Below are 21,462 nucleotides of genomic sequence, written 5' to 3'. Positions count from 1 at the left end.
ACTACAATGGCCAGCATACTGCAATACAAATGGATCAAGTCAATATGTTATACGCCTTAAACTTACACAATGCTACAGGTCAAATATATCTCAATTTTAGAAAAAAAGAAAAAAAACAAATTTATTAAGAGCCAACTGCCTGCAAGTAGGTCCTCAGGCCCGGCTCTCAAACTTGAGCAGGCATCAGAATCACCTGGAGGACTTCTTCAAACGCAGATCGCTGGGCCCCTAACCCCAGAGTTGCTGGTTCAACAGGAGTGAAGGGGAGTCTAAGAATCTGCATTTCTATCAAGTTTCTGGGTGATACTGAGGCTGCTGGTCTGAGGAACACACTTTGAGAACCCAAGCGTTTTCAGTCCCCAGGATTTGGAGTGTGTTGTGCGGGGAGAGGCATGTAAGTGTGGGAGAAACACATGGGCATCCCAGTGATGTGGAGGGCAGCCCTTCTCTAGGGATATATTAAGTGCTCGAGGAGCCCAGAAAAAGCAAAAAAGGAAGTGGGTTGTTAGAGAGGGCTGCATAGAGAAGGTGACCTTCAAGGAGTCTTTGAAGAACAGGTAAATGGCAGGTAGGCGAATGTAGCTGGAAGGCCATTTAAGGCAGGGGACTGGTGCTGCTGGATCAGGACCCGCTAACTAGCCATAAGGCTAGAGCACAAGGTGGGACGTCACAGGAGAGAAGCCTGAGAGGCCGGCAGGCACTGGGGTTAAGGGAAAGGCTGTGATTTTTCCCCATAGGCCTGGGGAATCATCGAAGGAGTTTTAAGCAGGGCAATAGGAAGTCTGGTAAAACCTTTACCTTTCTGGGTCTATTTGTCTGTGTAATGTGGTGATGGGCAGAAGGTCTGGGCAGGCCTTTTCCAGCCCTGACATGCAATGATTCCATGGGGGCAGGGGACAGGGCATGGTACCATCCAGTCAGTGGCCTCACCCTGTCGGCAGCCCCTTGCAAGCTCAGGGGCCCAATGGTCACTCACACTTGCTTGGTCTATCTGTCCATCTGCCGCCTCCAGAATCCTGGCCAGCCTGGGAAGTGGAGACAGACAGCTGGAGGTGTCACACACATTGCTAATCTCTCCTGGGCCCATTCCCCCTCCCCCCTGGCTTGCAGAGCCAAGCGGCCTGGGACTGTGCAGCGGCTCACAATGGAAGGAAGAGGGTGTAGGAGGGAGGTCCCCGGGCTGACCCTGGTATTGTTCTTGGGCCAGAAGAAAGCTTCCTCCTGCCTGGCCACTGCAGTGCTAGAAAAGACGCCGGCCGGCCGGCCATCAAGAGTCAGCGCGTCCTGGGGGGGGGCGCCTGCCGTCGGGGCAGCCTGGGAGCCGGGGCCCATTCACAAACGCCTGCAGGAGAGCACGTAGCCCTGTCCGCCCCGCCCCCTCTGCCCTGCCGGCGGCTGCTCCCAGCGAGAGGAGCTGGGGTTAACGAAAATAACCGGGCTTCTCCGCCAGGAAGGAGAACGAGACCAGAAATGGCACCCTGGCTAATAAAGGAATAATGGATGCTTCACACCCTCAGCGACACCTTCCTCCTCCCCCGCCTCAGCTGCTCCTTCCACCGCCCAAGGACAGAGCAGGAAGGTGCTGGACCAGGGTGCAACCTTGTTGAACCGGGACTGGTCCAAGTCACCAGGACCTTCCCGAGACGGCTGGGGTGTTACACCAGCCCTGGAAACTGCTCTAGGAACAGATGGTGGGGCTGCACGTGGGGTAACCCCGCTCACCCTGGGCTTTGGGGCCCCTCCTGGAAGGACCACTGGGTCACTGGGGTGGGTGTGTGCATGAGGGTGGCCCTGCCTCTGAGCAATGGTAGCCAGGGCCACCCCGCAGGCCAGCTTAGGGCCTTTTCTCAGCCTGGGCTCCTGGTACCTCTGCTGGCCTCCCCCTCCCAAGCCCAAGTCATTCCGGGGTTGGGGGTGGGTGGGTAGAGCAGCTCTTGCTGTCTGTGAGATGTCCTGGGCCCAGCAGAGGTCATGAGGGAGGCCATCTTCAGTCTGGCCTTGCTTGGGCCTGCTACTCCCCCACCCTCCCCCATCCAACTGATCAAGCCCTCTGTCCCTCAGCAAAGGATTCTGGGTACTACTACTGTGGGAAGTACTACTACTGTGGGAAGATGTGTACAATCTTAGGAATTCCTTAGAGGTCCCAGGAAGACAGCGCAAGGATTGGTCAGGCCTTAGGATTTGGCCCTTGGCTTCCTAAATCCTCCTTCCATCATACATATCTCTGCTCAAGAACGTTCAGTTGAGTCCCTGTTTGGTCAGGTTCCAAGGCCTCGAGCACCCGCACCGACTGCTCTCTCTGCTGTTGGACACGTCCCTTCAGGACTCCGGGACTCCCCCGTTCTCTGTGGCCTCCATTTCTTCTGAACCACTGCTTGCTTAGTTCTGCAGCCCTAATGCCATACCTTTGCTTTTCTCTCTGTGAAACAGCAGGAGAACCTCAAAACTGGCCTACAATGAAGTCCTCCAAATGCCCACGAAAGCCCTCAGGACTGGGATGGTGGGATGGTGGTCTATTCATCTAGGACAATTTCACCAAGTAGGTGAAACTTGACAGGGCCGTGAAAGAGCAGGGAGATTGGACAAGGGAGAGGTAAGGACGCACGAGGTCTACAGGGCACACAGTCTTCGAGATCTCTGTCTTCGTAGGAGCTGGGGAAACACAACCTAATCTCTATCCCTCCACCTGCAACTGCCGCCCCCAAATCACAGGAGGGACGTGTGGATGGTTCCCGTCTTGTCTGTCAAGCTCCCCAGTTCTGTGCTTGCTTCCAGGTGTAACTGAGCTACTTAGTAAGGCCACTTCACACCTGTAGAGTGTTTTTTGGTCATTATACAACCTGGTTTATATTGTGACCCTCAGCAAAGCCTTGCAATGAAAGTCAAACCCGTATATGATCCCATGTTACAGCTGAAGAAATGGGAGCTGGAAGAGAATCATTTTGGATGAACTCCAAGATGTTCTGCGTGTAGAACCGAAGGCCTCTCGGATGACAAGTGAATGAACTTGTTTGTCACCTGTTTTAACTCTCAGGGCTTTTTTTCTGTTTATCAGTGTTTATCAATCTTTTCCTGTAAAGGGCCAGATCGGATATATTTAGGCTTCGACGGTGGTAGGGTCCACATTGCAGCTACTCGACTCTGCTTCGTAACACAAACACAATCACGGCCAGTGAACAAATGAATGGGCGTGGCCATGTGCCAATAAAACTTTATTTGCAGAAACAGGCTGGAGGGCTGGACTTGGTCTGCAGACCACAGTTTGCCCACCCCTGTCTAAGACCCTAACTGTGCTACGGATAATTGAGGCTGTCCTATAAGGGAGGCAGATGTTTCCGGGACGCCCTAGAGCCAGAAAGCACTTGCCACCTCCAGTCCCCCCTCCCTGCATTCTGCCCGCACTCCGAGACTGTGAGAACCTGGTCCAGACTCAGCCAGTCGCCCGCTTCCCAGGAACTTTCCTAGCTGTCCCCAACAAAACTCTTCATGCCCCAAATAATAATTTCTTGTAAAAATACTCCCAAACAACAAAAGTAAAAATAGGCTGGCCTCACAGCACACACTGCCTATGCCTTGCTACCTGGTGGTCTCAGACAGGAAACCATGGATCGAAGAAGTCCTGGTCTCCTCCTTTATTGTATGGGCACCTATTTTTATCCTGAGGGAGGAAGCACCGGGTGGGTGGGAGGGTGGCCAGAGAGCAGAGGGGCTCTCCTAGGTGAGCACCCCTACTCAGAGCCAGGGCAGGATCTGGAGTCGGCAGGGGTTGGGGAGAGGCCCCTGGAAACCTTTCCGATTAAAAAAAAGGAAAAACATCTCTTCCTCTGTCAAAGGTGTCAGTAGGGGCTCCTCTCTCCCTCACCCCACCCCCTCCTCCTCTCTTTCCATTTTTAGTGCCTACAGCAGTAGAGAAAAAAAAAAAAAGAAAGATGTCCATTTTCTTGTTCTTGCTTATTAAGGAAATGACATTCACCCCTAACTTGCTGTACGTGACTACAGTCACCTAGAATTAGAAAATCGTTTTCCATCACCTCTTCCTCCTCCGTCACTCCTTACAAAGGAGCGCCAGGATGCCTGAATTCCAATCCCACTCCCCCATTTGTAAGCCATGTGATTTGGGGCAGGTATTTGATCTCGGTTTTTTTGTCTGCAAGATGACGATAATAGTAGTACCTATACTCCACAGGGCAGTTACGAGAATTCAGAGATGATACGTGCGGACACGTAGCTCAGATGGTACACGATTTACGTGAGCCCCTGCGAAGGACTGTGGGGTGCTGGGGGTGAGTCCCTCTGGGATAGGAGCAAGTCAGGGCTCATTTAGTCACTCACCTAATATTTAATGAGCACCTATATGAGCCCGCATGGAACGTAACATTCCAGTGGAGGAGGCAGACCACAAAAATAAAGCATGCGTGCGATGATCACTATGGAGAAAAATTAAGTGGGGGTGGGCTGGGAATGGAGAATACGGAATGGGGGTGACATCTGACCAGAGACAGCATCGTCTGTAAAAGGAGATCAGTAACAGCACACCCTCCACAGGGACGATGTGAGGATAAGTAAGATAAGAAAAAGAAAGCACCGTCACAGTTCCTGTAGCCTGGAAGGCACTTAGCCAGTGTTTGCACTGTGTTGCACTCATTCATTGCTAGATGCTCATTATAGGGACATTAGGAGAATTGCATGTCCTGGTTCACTGAAAAGGCAGCGGCCCCTGCGTTTAAACTCAGTCCATCATGACTAAGACAATGCCTGGCCCACAGAAAGATGCCCAGTCAATCCTGGTGGGCTCAGTTAATGAAGTCAGACTGGACCCCCCATGGGACCAAGACGGGACATGAAGCAGGATTTGTGGAAGGGGGCAGGCCTGGGGTTGTGAGGGGGACTTAGTTTTTACATGATTTTAATAATCCTCATGCCTGTGAGTTAGCATATCCTGGAAGTTCCAGACGACTTGGCCACAGGGCTGGTATAGCTCTAGGGAATGATAAAGTCACTCCTTCCCATCTGGAGGGCTGGGAATTGGGCTTCCAGCCGCTTCCATCCAGTGTGGGGCAGCCCCTTCCCACCAACCCTGAGTCCACACTGCAACAGCGCCACCTGCTGGAGGAACAAGGCTGCTCCCGCATCTGCCACCGTTTTTATTCCTACGAGCACTCAGTGATTTTCATTCTGAAAGCTCACATGTCCCTCAGATTCCTGGCGGGTGGGGTGGGGTGTTTCTCACCCTGTCTTTATTCGGGGCCAAGCGGGTAAATGGGGTGCTTAACCCCAGGCCTCACTGTCCCCCTCCTTTAGCTGGTCTCCTGTCCTCACTCTGGGTCCCATGTGAAGAGAGTACATGGGCACATCCAGGAGGCCAGAAATCCCACTCGACTTAGCCATGTTCTTTGTTCCGTGTGCGCGCCATGCCGACCTCCCATCGGTGGGCCTACACGTCATGTACTGCACTAAACTAGGTCAGTCACCAGCGGATCAGAGCAACGGACCTGACCAGGTCAGGGGGAGCTCATAATTAACTACTGCAGACAGACACAGAATTTAGTTTCAAAATTTCCTAACAGGAAAACAAAATAAGTTGGGTTATGCAGTTCCCACCGTCAGACAAAAGACGGCAGGCGAAACGTCTCTGACAGAGAATTCAAAGAAAAATGATCAAAATGTGTCCTTTCAGAAAGCCTTAGGCAAGACATGAGATAACTCAACAACAATGTCTTTCAACTGGCCTTTTGTTTAAAAGGCAGAAGCATCCAGGGCTGTGTGTGGAATAAAGAGGCAGTATTTCTGCAGGGGCCTGAGGAGACGCTGAGGAGAAACTGTTCAAGTCACCACACCTCAGGGGGAAGGAGCCCAGGGTGGTGTCTAGGCTGGAGGTCTTGGGCCAGAGGGGAGGAGAGGGGAGCGCAAGGGGAGAGCAGAACCCATTCAGATTCGGTTCCCTTGTCTTGCACTGAACTCAGTCAAGTTTATGGGGCTCCATCAATCCCCTCAGCACCGCCTGCCAGCCCCTGTCCTGCCAACGGCAGAAGCCAGCACTCTGTAATTCTCTAAGCCCCACGCCGGCGGGTCTCTCCCCTGCAGGCCCAGGTGAAACCGTCTGGTGCGGGGAAGGCCACCAGCACGCCTCACTCCGTGGGGTGAGCACCCTCCTTGTCTGTGCAGCTGATAGAGGCTTAATGGGTGTGCCCACCTGGGAGCTGCCATGTGTTCCCAGGGGTGTGAGGATTGGAGGGGGGGGCGGTCCCTGGAGGAATGTCAGGCCTGTGCATGGCAGGGGACACCTGGACCAAACAGGTACTTCCTTCACTTGTGCGGTTGCCTCCTTCACTGCCTCATCTTCTCCCTTGTTCTGGGGAGAAGGCCTGAGCCTGGAGGTCCTGCGTCATTTTGGGGATAATGTTAAGCACCGTATCTGCATGCTGAGCACCAGCAAGGCAAGGACACCTTTGGCTGCTAGGGACAAGGGACCTCCCGTTGCAAATGTGACTGCGGAGTCTCCAGAGCGGCGCGCTGGTGCCCTCTAGTGGGAGCAGATCACGGCGCAGCCATCCGTCCCTCTGCACCTGCCATACCTGACCCTGGGGCCACCCTGGGAGCGGGATTACAAATGATGGGGGCTGGAATGTCCACATCACTGCCAATACGGCAGGCTGGCCAACGGCCTTCCACGGTTCACAACAGAGGTGCCAAAAATGCAGGCGGCACCCCCAGGATTCCATTCTAAGCCCAGTTGTATAGGTGTCAGCTTCTGCCCTGCCCTGTGGCTTCACCGCCTGAAACCATGATGGATGTCCTCCTGAATCCATGTTACCACGTTCAGGGACTCCAGCTGCCCTTCCCAATCAGAGCTCTTGGGGAGCAAAGCTAGCTTCAGCTCACCTGAGGCTGCTGCGTTTGGGGATGCTGAAATCTGGCTTCTGGCTGTCACCCAGCCCAGCTCACTCGCTCTTCCCTCTCAACTATCACTACAGGGAGGCAGACCTTGGGGACAGTCACCAGCATCAGCCTTTACTGACCAACTAAACGCCTCTTATGGGTGGAGAACTGTGCCTGGCGGATGTGGGTACCTACTGTCTGCCCTGCTGCCTCAGGTTCTTGGGTGGCTCCAGGGACCTGAGTCCCAGCAGTGGGGTTCCTGGATTTATTGCCCACTGTGCAAATACAACCAGGTGGGACCACCAGGGATCGAGTCCTTGGCTTTGGCTGGAGGGGGCCGTGGACAGGCACCCAGGTATCAGCAGCTGACCTCTGACTGAGGCACTCCCACCGAGGACCACTCACTGTGACATGTGCCCCATGTGTGGCTGCCAGTGAGAGACACGCTAGCGCTCCCAGAGATTTACAAAAGGCATTAAGTTGGAGGCCCCCAGGGGCCCTCGGCTCCTGACGCAGACATTCTTTCAAGCCCCAGGCTGCAGACACTGCATGGCACTGGAGAGGCAGATGGAGCATTTAGGGAGGGGACCAGACTTCCCTCTACAGGGACGCTGACCTGGGCAAGGCACCAGCGTTCGCGCAGGCGTTGATAGCTGCAACTCTGCTCTACTGTCATCAGAGCACATGTCTCATTTCTCTTCTAGACTGTGCCCCTCCTGGCAACTGTATCTCATGCAGTTCTCTCTCTCTCTCTAAAAGGCTGGTGCAAAGCCCCTGTCCATGAAGAAGAGTTAGGCGGACAAGTGAAGGAAAGAGGAAATCGGGGCAGAAGCACCCTTGCTGACCCGACTGCCTCTTTCTCCGCCAGTCCCTTTGCCCTTGGATGGGGTCATGGGACTAGTTCTGTCCAATGGGCTAAGTACAAATGATACTTCTGGGTCAAAGCATTTGAGACCCAGATCATGACCCTCCAGCTCTCTCTTTGTCCCTGCCAGGGCCACCTGGGTACTGTGGGTTGAGATGGTAGGGCCACAGAATGGAATCCAACTGGACCTTTGAGCCCCTGCTTTGGAAAGGAGCTGCCCTGGAGGGTAGCTGGACCCTCCACAGAAATCTCAGGAAGTGACAAATAATATCCTGCGTGTGAGGCCTCTGAGATTTGGGGGTTTGTTTAATATCACGCCATGGCCTATAGTATCTGAACACAGCAGATGATTGAAAAATTCTGTCTTGTTTAAAAAAAAAAAAAAAGATATACGCCCCAGTTATCACACCAACAAGAGCATAATCAGGTTCATGTCAAAGTTCTGCTGGGAAATGATGGTAGAAACTCATAGGCAGAAGGATGGACTGAACGTTAAGACAAATATCCGCCTCTCTTCTTCTGGGTGAAAGAAGTGGAGAGCAGGTGGGCAACGAGCTTCAGGCCAACCTTCTCCCTGTGTCCTCCTATTTTTGTTCCTTCCTGCCTCCAGGAGGGGAGGGGAGGCTCTAGGTTTCTTTCTTCTCCTCAAAGCCTGACTTCTGTCTAAGACAGTCTCTAGGAAGCCCACTCATCTCCGCTCAGGCCCTTGACGGCTGTGGATGGGCTGGGGTCCCCACGCTATGGGTAGGGCTTCCCTCCCATTCAGCAGTCTTCAGCTGGGAGCATGCTGTCTCCCAGATGTATTTGGAAATGGGAGGTGTTTTTGGTGGTCACCGTGACTGTCCTCTCCCCACTCTCCTCAGTGGTTGAAACTGGGAACATTAAATACCTGTACGTATTGGACAGGTCCACACAATTAAGATCTGTCCCACCCCAAATGCCAATAGCTAGGCTAGCTGACCCTGAGGCCCCAAGGCCAAACAACGGAACCAGCCAGCCCTGTCTAGAACACTAGGAAAATTCAGAAAACAAACACCCTGACGTGCTCTCTCACCTGACCTCAAACTCTACCACCAGAGATATATGTTTTGGGACCAGGAGGCCTGTTGGCCTTGTCCTAATGGTACCACATGAAATACAAACACCCCAAAGAGACGTCAAGCCCTGAGCACAATCAACTACAACTTTTCGACTCTTGTGGATAATTTTGATAAAACTGCAGATATTCTGTGGTGCTTTAACGAATACAGATTCCTGGGTACAATCAGTGGGCGTGGTCACCCGCCTCCAGGATGGCCCCCAATGACCTTGCCCCCGATAGTCACACCTTTGTATAGTTCCTTCTACATTGTACCAGGGTTGGTCTGTGCAATTAACGTATATAGCTTGTGGCATGGTGAGAGGATGTCACTTCCCAGATTAGGTTAAAAAAGATTGGGACTTCTGTGTTGGAAGCTCTCCACTCTCTCACCCATGATATGTCTATGTCTGTCTATCTGTCTCTCTTCCTTCCTCCCTCCTTTTGGCGGAAGCCAGCTGCCATGATGTGACACTCAAGCAGCTTATGGAGAGGCTCATGTGAATGAAGACTTCTGCCAGCAGCCAGGGCAGAATCGAGTCCCCTGCCCTCTGCCATGGCAGGGAGCCACCATGGTAGTGAGTCCTCCAGCCCCGGTCCAGCCTTCAGATGACTGCAGCCCCAGATGACACCTTGATCACAGCTTTGTGAGAAACCCTGAGCCAGAACCACCTGGCTAAGATGCTCCCAGATTCCTGACCCTCAAAAACAGTGTGTGATAACAAATGTTTATTGTTTTAGGCTGCTAAATTTTGAGCAACTTATTACACAGCAATAGATAATAATACAGTGGATCTAGGGTAGGACCCAGAAAGCTGTAGATCTGCTCAGGGACTTGTCTGTTGGTAGTTTTCTGAGGGCAAAGCTGGTTCAAAGTGTTGGTGTGTGTGAGTATCAAAGCCCGTCCCCTGTGTGGATCCTGACTGGGCATGGAGACCAGAAGTGTAGGTTTCCACTCCCGGCACCTCTAAGAGCTGATGTCTCACGCAGTCCCTAGAGACCAAGAATGTTTGCTGATGGATCGTTTCTGAGAGAGAGAAAACCCTAGAATATGCAACCTGAGCGGGACCTTGGTCAGATGATTTTCAAAATCTGTTCAGTAGTGGAACCATATCTTCAAATGAAACCATTTGTAGAAGACTGGTTTAGAGACACGGGCTGAGCTGTTCTGGGCGAGCCTGCGTGGGGGTCCCCTCGAGCCTGCTTCTTCAGCCACCCCACTCCCCACTCCAGGAGCACCCCTGAGATGCCTCTGGAAAATCCCAGAGCTTTACAGGTTGCAAACCTCTAATCTAGTTCAACTGTGCCATTTTACTGATGAGTAAACCAAGGCCCACAGAAGGGAGGTCACTGGCACGTCTGTGGCAGACGCCTATCCTTTGACTCTCGTGACCTCTGATGCAATCTTTCTGCACTCCTTGGGTTGCCGCTCAGGACAAATGCACAAGGTGGAGATGAGGTATAGGAAATAGCTCCCTCCCCCACCTCCTAAGAAAGTGGGGAGCCCCAGAGCCCGTCCACCAGCAGAGGGAGCTCCTCCTACGTGCCAGGCAGTGTTTTCAGTGCTTCACGTGCTGTGAAGCATGTGCTCAATCTTCCAGACAATCCTAGGACGCAGATACCGTTATTATCCTATTTCACACAGGAGGAAGGAGGCAGAGCAAGGTAAGGAACTCGCCCGACCCCTTGGCTACTCAGTGGCACGGCCAGGATGCCATGGTGTCCAGACACCAAGCCCTTAACCCCTGCACTCCGCTGCCTCCCCCAGGTAAGGGCCTGGCTCCCTCTCCCTTCCAGCGGGAGTGAAAGGGCCTCTGTTGTGCTCCCCAAGGAGCTGGGAGGCAGTCACCCAACAGGAGATGTGGTCACACCTGTAACTTTTCCGGCCAGGATGCCCCAGGCTTCTGGCTCAAAGGCCACGGAGGGGTCAACACCTCTCCTAGGGCAGGGGGCTCCTCACCTAGGTCAGTGTCTCTCAAATGTACTTTTTCTATCAATCGCGAATGCTGTAGGCATTTAGGGATGGAGCGATAGAGTAGCGATTGCTGAGTACTTTACCTTTATATTAGCTGTGAGAACTTAGTACAGATCCAGGCCAGAGGGTATTTCATTAGCCGACACTCTGTGCCTTTGACCTACACATCACGGCCTAGACCTTATTGATTATTTTTCTCTCAAGCATAGGAAAGTTGCAAGAACAGTGCAAAGAGCCCCTCCCCCCACCCCCCATCCCCCTCACTCAGGTTTCTCTCTCCCTCTGTGGACCTACACACTCATTATCATTCATCTTTTTCTAAACCATCTGAGGACACGCTGCAGACATGAGCCCACATATCCCGCAAATATTCCAGTGTGTGTTTCTCAACAACAAGGACACTCACCTAGCTAACCATCATATAGCCCCCTAAATCAGGACACTTCTAGCCAAGAAACACTACTGCCACAGACCCCAATTCACATTCTCCCACTGCCCAACAAGGTCTCTATTTCTTTATGGTCCAGGATCTCAAAAAGGAATACATATTGCATTTAGTTGTCTGCGTCTTCAATCCCCTTCAATCTGGGAGATTCCTCAGTCTTTCACGTCCAAGCAGTTTTAGAAGATGGCCTTTCCATTTGGTTCCTCAGGACCAGAGGCAGGCTGTGCTTTCTTGGCAGGAAAACCCCAGAAATGATGCTGGGCTTTCTCCGTGCAGCACATCAGGTGTCCACTCACCCCACACTAATGATGTTAACCCTGATCACCTGGTCAGGTTGGAGCCTGACAGGTTTCTCCACCATCAAGTCATCACACTTTCCCTTATAATGAGGTGAGCCCTACATGTGCCCCAGCCTGGTGCCTGGTGAGTTTCCAGTCTGCAAGGCAGGGAGGAGTCCAAAGAGAGCCAGGTGGTCTCAATGAGTTAAGGGGACAGAGTTCAAAATTCAGGGAGTCCAAGGCCACTAGAATTTGGAAGGCAGAGTAGCAGAGAGGAGAGAGCTGCACACAGAGAGAAATCCAGAAATGGCAGCCCCTTGAGTCTTTGGCCAATTTGTGCATGTATGTGAGGAAACTTCCAGGGCTGGTGAAAAGCTACCTGCAACAAACTGATGGAGTAATCCCCTAAGAGCACACACGGCTGGAAATAGTTTGTATTCCCAGCTGACGTGGTGGAAATACCTCCTAGGACATAAAGCACTGAGTGGCAACTTCAGAAGGCTATTGACCCAGTAGCAGAGCAAACTTTGCTCTAAAGGCTTCCCACCTAACAAAGCTTAAAAAGCAAGCCTTGAAAGGATCAAACTCTTGAAGTACCTTAACTGTGTCCTGGAATAAAGTTCCAAATATTTTAATTAATAATAATAATATCCAACACCCTAAAATTCCTAATATCTTGCATCTAATATAAAATTACCAAGCATGCAAGGAAAAACACAACCCATACCCAAGAGAAAAATCAGTTAACAGAAACAGACTGTGAAATGACATGGATGACAGAATTGGTAGAGAAGGACATTACAACAGCTACTATAAAATATTCCATATGCTCAAGAAGGTAGGAGAAAGCATGAGCATAAAGAGGAGAGAAATGGAAGATAACCAAAAAAAAAAAAAAAAAATCCATAACTGAACTTCTAGAGATGAACAATATAATATCTGAAATGAAAAATATACAGGACAGGATTAACAGTAGATTAGACACTGCAAGAAAAGATGAGTGAACTTGAAGACACAGCAATAGAAACTATCCAAAATGAAACACAGAAAAAAAGACTAAAAAAAAAGCAGAGCTTTGGTGAACCATGGGAAAATATGAAGAAGCACAGCGTGCATATAATTGGAATTGCAGAGTGTGGGTTCTGGGGGAGGTGAGGAAGATAATGGCTGAAATTTTTCCAAATTTGATATAAACCTACACTGTAAACCTACAGATGCAAGAAGCTCAATAAACTCCAAGTGGAAGAAACACAAGGAAAACCCAGCCCAAGTCACATCCCAATCAGATTGCTGAGGCCTTGACTGTTCATTCTATTGCCTCCCATGAATAGGCCCAAGGCATAAACACTCAGCCAAAAAGTGGGTAAGTCCTGCAGGGAGCTGGAAGAGAAGAATGGATGCAGCTGACATAGCCAGACAGACCGGGAAGAGAGAGGAGCGCGTGATGTGCTGAGTGCAGTGCGTGGCAGGTCACGCGGGGCAGGATCGGTCATGGAGGAGGGTTTGCTGCTCCCCTCCTCTGCAGGAGGCCTAGCCTCATTCCCGGAAGCAGCTACACTCCTACGGCTTCTGCCCAAAGTCCAGCACCAGAAGCATCTAGGGACCTAGATTTGCTGTCTCTTTGCTGAGTAATCCTCTTGTCCTGGAGCCCGGCCCGATTCAGGGAAAGGAGTCCAATCAATGACAAAACCAGCAAGCACAGCAGACACCTGGAGGCTGGCAGGACAACTCCACATTTCAAAGGCCTAAAAATAGCCCTGACCACATTTGAAACCATGACAGCCCTGCCAGTCCCACCGGAACACGCTGCAGGTTGCCTCACCTCAGACGTTTCAGGTCAAGGGACAAAAGCTTCCCAGTTTGCCGAGTTGCCAGTGCATGGGCCATTTCATCCACGTCAGGTCTGCCACCAGCACCTGTGGCACAGCTGAGCACAGGCTGCCACACACACATCACAGTGGGACACTTTGCACCAAGGCAGGTATCCACCCCGGCCCACCTACCACTGCAGTACATCCAGCTATACCCTGCAGGAACAAGGGGCCAGTGGGAGAGTTTAGGCCCTGACCAGGCCGAGGGCAGGGGGAGGGGTGCTGTTGGAGACTCTGCCCCTATACCTACCTGCCAGGCCGGGAGGACCTTCTCGATGTCATTCAGGTTGATTCCATCCCCATCTTCCAGCTTCCCTTTTCCACACCTGGACCAGAAAAAACATAACAACACTAAAAGGACAGCTCATTCATGCATCCTGTCCAGGCCCAGCAAGCAGGAAGAGCAGGGGTGGTCAGGAGACACCAGGTCCTACTCTCCCTCAAGGCCGAAGAATCAGCCTGTCCCACCTGGGGGAAATGGCCCTGGAGAAGTGCTCTCCTCCCTCAGGCCTGCAACACAGGCCCTTCCTTGAGGACAAAGGACTCTGTGCAGGCAGGAATGTGGGACCTGGGGTGGGGCAGAGGCACTAACAAGGCATCCATCCCCTAGGGAGGTGAAGGATACCAGAGTTCCCCTTGACCTTTCCAGGCAAAGAAGTTAAGCTCCTTGCCAATGAACGCCCCAAAGCATATCACAGATCCTGCAAAAACCCATCATTTTGCCCGGTTACACCAAGGGGAAAGCAAATGAACAGAGAGATCGAGCAACTTTCTCAAGGGCACGCAGGCCCCCAACAGGGATTCCTCCCTCCCGGGCCTGACTTTGCCAGTCCAGCAAGCCCACTCAGATGCCAATGCTTTGTCTTCATGTCCTCTGTGGGCGGGCACACCTTCAGACCACAGGTGCTGACCCCAATTCACTGGCAAAGGCCCATATCGTCCACATATTTGAGGGTGCAGACTCTGGAACTGCAGGGCTTGGAACCCCAGTGGCATCACTTACTAACTGGGTGACCCTGCTCAAGTCACTTTCCCTCTCTGTAACTCAGTTTCCTCATTTGTAAAATGGGGATAATTACTAGCGCCTAACATCACGAGGTGGTTGGAGGATTAAATTAGTTAATGTATTGAAGTGCTTAGACCTGTGCCCAGCATACAGTAAACGCTATAATAAAAGTATATGTAGAAAATAGATTATCATGGTAAATACAGGCAATAATTCAGTAAAATTATAACAAAACAAATAATAAGGTAAATATATTAGTGCTACTAGGACTGTTATATTTACTGTCATTGTTGTTATTGTTATTGGGGCAGAGCAGCAGTGCAGTGACTGATTAATAGCATAGATTCTAGAGCCAACACAGCCTCAGTTTTTCTGGGCCTCTAGATTCCTCATCTGTTGAAGGAATAACAGCTCCCACCTCCCTAAGCTGTGGTGAGTTTTAGATAATACAGGCAAGCGGTTAGAACCTGGATTGGTGTGTGCACAGTGCACGGTAAGTATCAGTTACTATTACTATTATGTATTGTTATTATTATTGTTATTACTATTATCAGGTATGGTGAGGGCTACCTGATGGGTTGGTGGCAGCATGTTCCAGTTCCAGAGTTAATGCAACTCTCAAATTTCAGAGTAATTAGTTCATTTGATCAAATATCCGCCAAGCCTCTCTCGTGTTTTTGGACCTGTCAAGTCTTCCTGGAGTCGTGGGAAATAAATCCCACGTGGTCCCCGCCCTCAGACAGCTCACAGCTCTTAGCCGAGGAGCCTATGCCCATCTACGGGGCAGTGAACCTGAGCACCAGTAGGGGGCAGCATGAGATAAGTGCTACGAAAGTCCCGTGCACAGAAGGCACCCTGAAACTCCAAGGAAGAGAAACGGGGTGGCTACAAAACCCAGCACAGCTTGGGGGAAGGGGTGGGGGATAGGATCTATGCCCCGTTCAACACACGCTTGTGTCCCTGGGGGCTCCGGCTTGGTCTGGGCCCTCCGTGTCACAGCGCGGTGGTAGTGCTCGGTGGCAAGCGAGGACGCGGAGGGGGGGTGGGGAGGTGGGACGCGGAGCAGCTCCTCCCAGAGGAGCAGCATCTAGAATAACCTGGGGCGGAGCGGGGGGAGGTGGGACGTGCGATGGTCCTGCAGAGAATCTTGCAGAGCATCCCAGGCAGAGGGCAAAGGCCTGGGGCTAAGCGCAAGGGTGTTGCCAGCAAGGAGGGCAGGGTTCTTGCGGCTGCAGAGGGGTGGGGGGAGGGGGCCAAGGGGCAAGATGGCGCTGGAAGGCCAGGGTTGGGAGCACAGCTTGGGTTCTGGCCGGTGGAGATGGGGTGGGAGGGGTGTAAGGGGACTTCTTGCCTCTTCAGCCTCCAGCCTGGTGGTGATGTGCAGGGCTGCAGAGGAGGTGGAGAGAGGTCTGGAAACATCCAGCTGCCTTTCAACTAACAAGTCTGCCTGGTAGAGACAGGCTGGCCCGTGAAGACACCACCTGCTCACAGACATCTGTGTTCCCTGCGTGCCGGGGCAGTGGCGGGGAGGGAACTGGGGACTCTGGGGCTGACACCCCTCCCCCAGGTCATGTGAACATGTAACACACCTCTGGCTCCAACCACCCTCGGGCACCAGCCTAATACATCATGGCACAGCCTTTCAGTCTCACCTCATCAGCCCCTGGGGTCGGCAAGGAGGGCTACTGTCCCCCTAGGCCCGCCCTGTCGGGGGCTCAGAACTCCCTGGAGGGACGGCAGGCAGGTTCCAAGGGCAGAAGGTTGCTACAGACCAGCTGAGTCACTGCTGCCAACAGGGTTTCCAAGGTAACAACCTCCACTGATTTCTGTCCCTCCGTGGAAACACGGGCTGCGGGAAGCCTTGGCAACCGAGTGGTACCCTACTTCCAAGAGCTGCTGCCGTGGCTGGGCGTGTGGAGTCCATCCCCGGAAAGGCCGGGCTCCAAGGGTGACACACTTCTTGGCTTAGCGACAAAGTGGCTACAGGACGCTGCACCCAAACTCCCCAGGATCCCAGGAGAGATGGGATCTGGTCAGAGAGCCAGGCGTCTATAGGAGACCCCGGGGCACTGTCAGCAAATCTGGCCGGCTCCTCTGAGTGAGTGAGGCTGGTGGTGAGCAGTGTGGCCAGTTCCTCTGGCTCCGGATGGAGCAAGGGCCCTCAGCACGAGGGGAGCCTTTCCTTCCCTGGATAGTCATTTGTCGCTACTGCCACACTGTGTTCTGTTAGGACGTTAATTTGTGTGAACTGGTGCAGACGCCTTTGGAAAGCCTGACCATCACTCGCTCCCCAACGGACACCTTCGGTCCATGAGGCAGTGTCATCACTTCTGTCCTTTGGGCCTCAGTTTCCCCACTGGTTTTGCCATCCATGTGCCCCCAGGGGACAAAGGAGAGATAGGCGCTTCCCAGGGAAATGCCACCTCTCTCCAGAAGGCTTCCGCAGACAGTTCATCCCCCCACGGTGCTCACTTCTCTACCCCTGCCCCCCGCATTCACTTTATGTAACTGCACACCTGGCCCTTATGTTATACCGTGTACTCTCTGAACGTGTATGCACAGTCTCAATCATGAATGGGTTCATGTCTCTTTTTAACAGTAGAGTGAATAGAAATAATGCTTCTGGGCATTATTCTGGGACCGTATTGTATACAGTGTGTGTGTGTGTGTGTGTGTGTGTGTGTGTGTGTGTGTGTGTGTGTTCCTCACCATTTGGGGGCCCAGCAGGACTGGTGACTGGGCTTCAGAAGTGCAAAATGCTCCTCCCTTTCCCATGGCACACAGCAAGCTCCAACTGGCTCCCACCACAGGGCAGATGGGGAGCATCGCTTCTGCAGAAAAGCAGCTCCTGAACTTGACCTGCTGAGCAAAGGTCAGCTTTCCTACACTCAGAAGTGTGGAGGGCACAGCCCTGCGCAGCCAAGCAGCTCAGGGGGAAAATGGCCCCAGAGCTGCTGAGTGAGAGGGTTGAGGGCACGGTGAGCGGGCGGCCGGGCGTGGGGCAGGGCCAAGGGAGCCCCGTGGCTGCGACTCTGCTTTGCACTATCTCCTCCTAACAGGATGCCTCCACGTTCAAGGGCAACTCCTCTCTCTACTCGAGAAAAACATCCCAAGAGTTTGGACAGAACCCTCACAGGGGCAGGACAGTGGAAAAAGGAGGTATGGGGAGAAGATGGGGTCCCCTGGGAAAGTCTGATGTGAGTGATGGGCCCCTGCCCCCCAAAATATACACGTGCACATAGTTTTACATAAAATTTTAAGGGGATTAAGCCAATTCAAGGATACTCTTGTATCCTTGAGCCTGAGCGCTGGATGGCCTCAGAAGGGCTCAAATCACAGGTCTGCCCCTTGGGCAGGTACTGTGCCTCTCTGAGCTTCGTTTCTCTCATCTCTGAAATAAGGATGCGAGCATCTCCCTCCCAGGTTGTCACGCTTACACTGCAGTAAAACCACTGCTGTCAAGAGGAGGGTGACCACTGGGTGTGAGTGGGGTGGGCAGAGTTAGCAGCGGGACAGGTGAGATGCAGGAATGTAGCCCATAATATCAGCTACATTTTAGCTTGAAGTGACAGGGAGACAAGGGTGGGCAGGGAAGGACTGGAAGGAAAAATAAAAGCCATGAGTATAATTAAAAGCAAAGAATGGAAAATAGCGAGTGCTGGCGAGGATGTGGAAAAATCGGATCCCCTGTGTATTGCTGTCGGGAATGTAAAACACTCAGCTGCTGTGGAAAATAGTTTAGCTGCTCCTCATAAAGTCAACACATAGAATTGCCATGTGTGATGTTGTGATTTATAATAAGATGTATCTGATTCACCTCCAGTCTTGGCAAAGAGCTCCTAAAATCTTTGGAATTACCTAAGCGGGGAGTGATCAAGGTGTCTTTTGTTATGTTAATGAGGTGAAATTTGGAAAGTCCCTAGGTCACCTGAGGATCAGAGCTGGTTGCCAGGGGAACCAACCCTGTGGTAGAAGGGGATGAACTTTTATCCCCAACCTCAGATTTCCAGGGAGGGGAGAGGGGCTGGAGATTGAATCAATCAACAGTAACCAATGATTTCATCAATTCTGCCTGTGTAGTGAGGCGTGTCTAAAAACCCAGAAGGACGGGGTTTGGCGAGCTTCTGGGCTGGTGAACACGTGGAGATTCAGGGCGAATGGTGCACCCAGAGAGAGCATGGAAGTTCTGCACCTCTTTCCCCATACTGTGTCCTATGCACCTCTTCCATCTGGCTGTTCCTGAGTTACATCCTTACATGATAAACTGCAATCAAGTAAGTAAAATATTTTCCTGACCTCTGTGAGCTGCTCAGGCAAATTAATCAAACTCCAGGAGAGGTTGTGGGAACCTCTGATTTATAGCCAGTTGATCAGAAGCACAAGTAGCAACCTGGACTTCTACTGGTATCCGGTGCTGTATCCAGGGAGACAGTGTCAGAATTGAATCGAATTACAGGACACCCAGCTAGTGTGGAAGAATTGCTTGTGGATTTGGGGAAAAAAATACACACACATCAGAACTGGTGTCAGAAATTAGCCATGTGACCCAACAACTCCACTCCCAGTCAAAGACCCCGAAAGAATTGAAAACAGAGACTCAAACAAATACTTATACATGAATGTCCATAATAGCATTATTCACGGTAGCCAAAGGATGGGAACAATGCAAATGTCCATCAGCAGACAGATGGATAAACAATGGAATGTTATTGTGAAAAGGGTTGAAGTCCTGATATAAGCTACAGCGTGGATAAGCCTCAAAAATATTATGCTGAGTGAAAGAGGCCCAACACGAAGACCACATATGATTCCATATATATATATATATGTATATAGTTCCATACATGTATATATACCTCCAGATATCTATACCTATATATCTATATAGAGATAGGTAGATAGGTATAGATAGATATCTCCAGAATAGATAAATTCATAGAAACAGAAAGCAAATTGGTGGTTGCCAGGGGTAGGCGTGTGGGGAAATGGGAATAACTGCTTCATGGGTATGGGTTTTATCCTGGGGCGTTGAAAATGTTTTGGAACTAGACAGATGTGGTGGTTATGCAACATTATAAATGTACTAAATGCCACAGAGTTGAACACCTTAAAATGGTTCATTTTATGTTATGTGAATTCTACCTCAGTAAAAATTATCTTAAAAGGAAGGAAGGGAGGGAGGGAGGGAGGAAGAAAGGAAGGAAGGAAGAAAAGAAATCATCTGTCTCACACCCCTGTGTGTGGCTGGAGTCACATTCCTGTCCGGAGGTCAGCCCAGGCCCTGACACCATCTCTAAAAGGGAAAGTAAACACTGACGCATGAACTAAGGAAAGAGTGAGACGACCGAGTAAAAGCAACCACTACCCCAGTGGCTTTTTTTTTTTTTTTGCGGTACGCGGGTGTCTCACTGCTGTGGCCTCTCCCGTTACGGAGCACAGGCTCCGGACACGCAGGCTCAGCGGCCATGGCTCACGGGCCCAGCCGCCCCGTGGCATGTGGGATCTTCCCGGACCGGGGCACGAACCCTTGTCCCCTGCATCGGCAGGCGGACGCTCAACCACTGCGCCACCAGGGAAGCCCCCCGGTGGTTCTTAAAGTGGGGCCCCTGGACCAGCAGCATCAGCAGTTCCTGAGAACTTGTGAAAAATGCCAATTCTCAGGCCCCACCCCAGACCTCCTGAATCAGAGACTCTGCGGGTGGACCCAGTGATCCCTCTTCTTATCAAGGCGAGACCCACTGCTCTAGACTGTTGGCAAGCAGGGCCACTGTGAGTGGTCAGGAAGCGGAGCAGGCAGTGTGGCTGGAGGGGGCTGGGCAGTGAAGGGTGGAGGGATTCTGGAGAGAGGCCAGTGAACCTGCAGATCTGAGCCACTGAGCCTCTGGACATCAGCCTGCCCAAGGAAAGGCCCCCCTCTGCCCCGGTATAGCCACAGCTGTCCCTCACCTCACCAGCCCCTATGTGGGAGTTCCCCACTGCCCCTTACCCTTCACGGTCGATGTGTGGCAGGGGCTGCTTGGGCGTGTGTCGGAGCTTCCGGTGGAACTGGGTGAAGTCCAGCTTTTCAGGCTGCAGGTCCCAGGTGGCACCACTAGAGGGCGAGGGAGGGTGAGAAATGTGACAAGCCCAGTTACTGATGGGGAAGAGACACCCCGGCACACCCCAGGCAGGGCATCTCAGAAGGAGGTGGGCAGGAAGAAGGAGTGCCTACTGGCCACAGGCAGGGGTCAGGCAGGGACCCTCACTCAGAATGGAGCCTGAAATGTCGGCTCTGCGCTCACAGACAACAGGGCAAGTGCTTGCGTGGTAGCCTTCCCCTCTCTTCAACCCTGCTGTATGATAATAGATGCCTATAAAACACAAGTGTGGGCCTGATGCTCGCTCTACAGTGGTCCGCCTGAAACACTGGAAAGCCTGGGGAGAGTGTGTCAGTCGGGGAAGCAGGAGGCCAGGTCCCCCAAGTACCAGTCTCGGGAGACCCACAGCACTTCCATGCTGGGCAAGCCTGAGCCAGAGCCAGGGTGAGCCTGGAGCACAGCCAGAGCTGGCCAGCTCCAGGGCCGGGGCAGAGCTGAGCTAAAGGGCCACCACCATCCATGGTCTGAGGTCATCACTCTCCAAAGAAGTGGACACCATGACAGGAGAGCCCATCAGCAAACCCTTCAGGGGCACCATCCCCACATCCTGAGAAAGCCTGGCCAATACCCGCCCTTCCAACTTGGCCCGTCAGGAACCTTCTAGAGCCTGAAGCACTGACAGTTCTTCCTTTTCTCTGGACCCCTCTCCGCACCCCCCAGCCCCCGCCTTCCATAACCTCTGGTGGGAGGGGTGGGGTGTGCAGCCACAGCTGTCCATCCTCAGCTCTAACACAGCCACGTGCTGTTCCCCCACCGCCATTTTCCTTCCTTCTCTCTCTGACCTCCTTCCTCCGGCCTCATCCTCTCTATTTCACCCTCCTGTCTTTCTCTCCACTTCTTGATCAATGAACTCTCAACAATAACTCAATCCCCAAAGGACCCTCAGGGCATAAGGACCAGTAAGCTGGGGTCCCAGCCGGAGCCACAC

At 52.2% G+C, this 21,462-nt stretch overlaps 1 protein-coding gene across 7 annotated transcripts in view; it reads right to left on the bottom strand.

The window, feature by feature from the left end:
* CTIF (cap binding complex dependent translation initiation factor) overlaps positions 1-21,462 on the bottom strand; it is a 308,311-nt gene that overhangs the window by 176,926 nt on the left and 109,923 nt on the right. For all 7 annotated transcript variants that reach the window (XM_073790706.1, XM_073790703.1, XM_033837729.2 and 4 more), the window contains 2 exons: positions 20,384-20,488; positions 13,642-13,717 (listed from right to left, as the gene is read on the bottom strand). In XM_073790706.1, the coding sequence (XP_073646807.1) occupies positions 13,642-13,717; positions 20,384-20,488 (181 nt within the window). The remainder of the gene's footprint in view (positions 1-13,641; positions 13,718-20,383; positions 20,489-21,462) is intronic.

The sequence above is a fragment of the Tursiops truncatus genome, chromosome 13, assembly GCF_011762595.2.
Source record: "Tursiops truncatus isolate mTurTru1 chromosome 13, mTurTru1.mat.Y, whole genome shotgun sequence".
Lineage (NCBI taxonomy): Eukaryota > Metazoa > Chordata > Mammalia > Artiodactyla > Delphinidae > Tursiops > Tursiops truncatus.
Note: the sequence above shows the minus strand (reverse complement) of the source record. Positions and strands in the feature narration are given on the sequence as shown.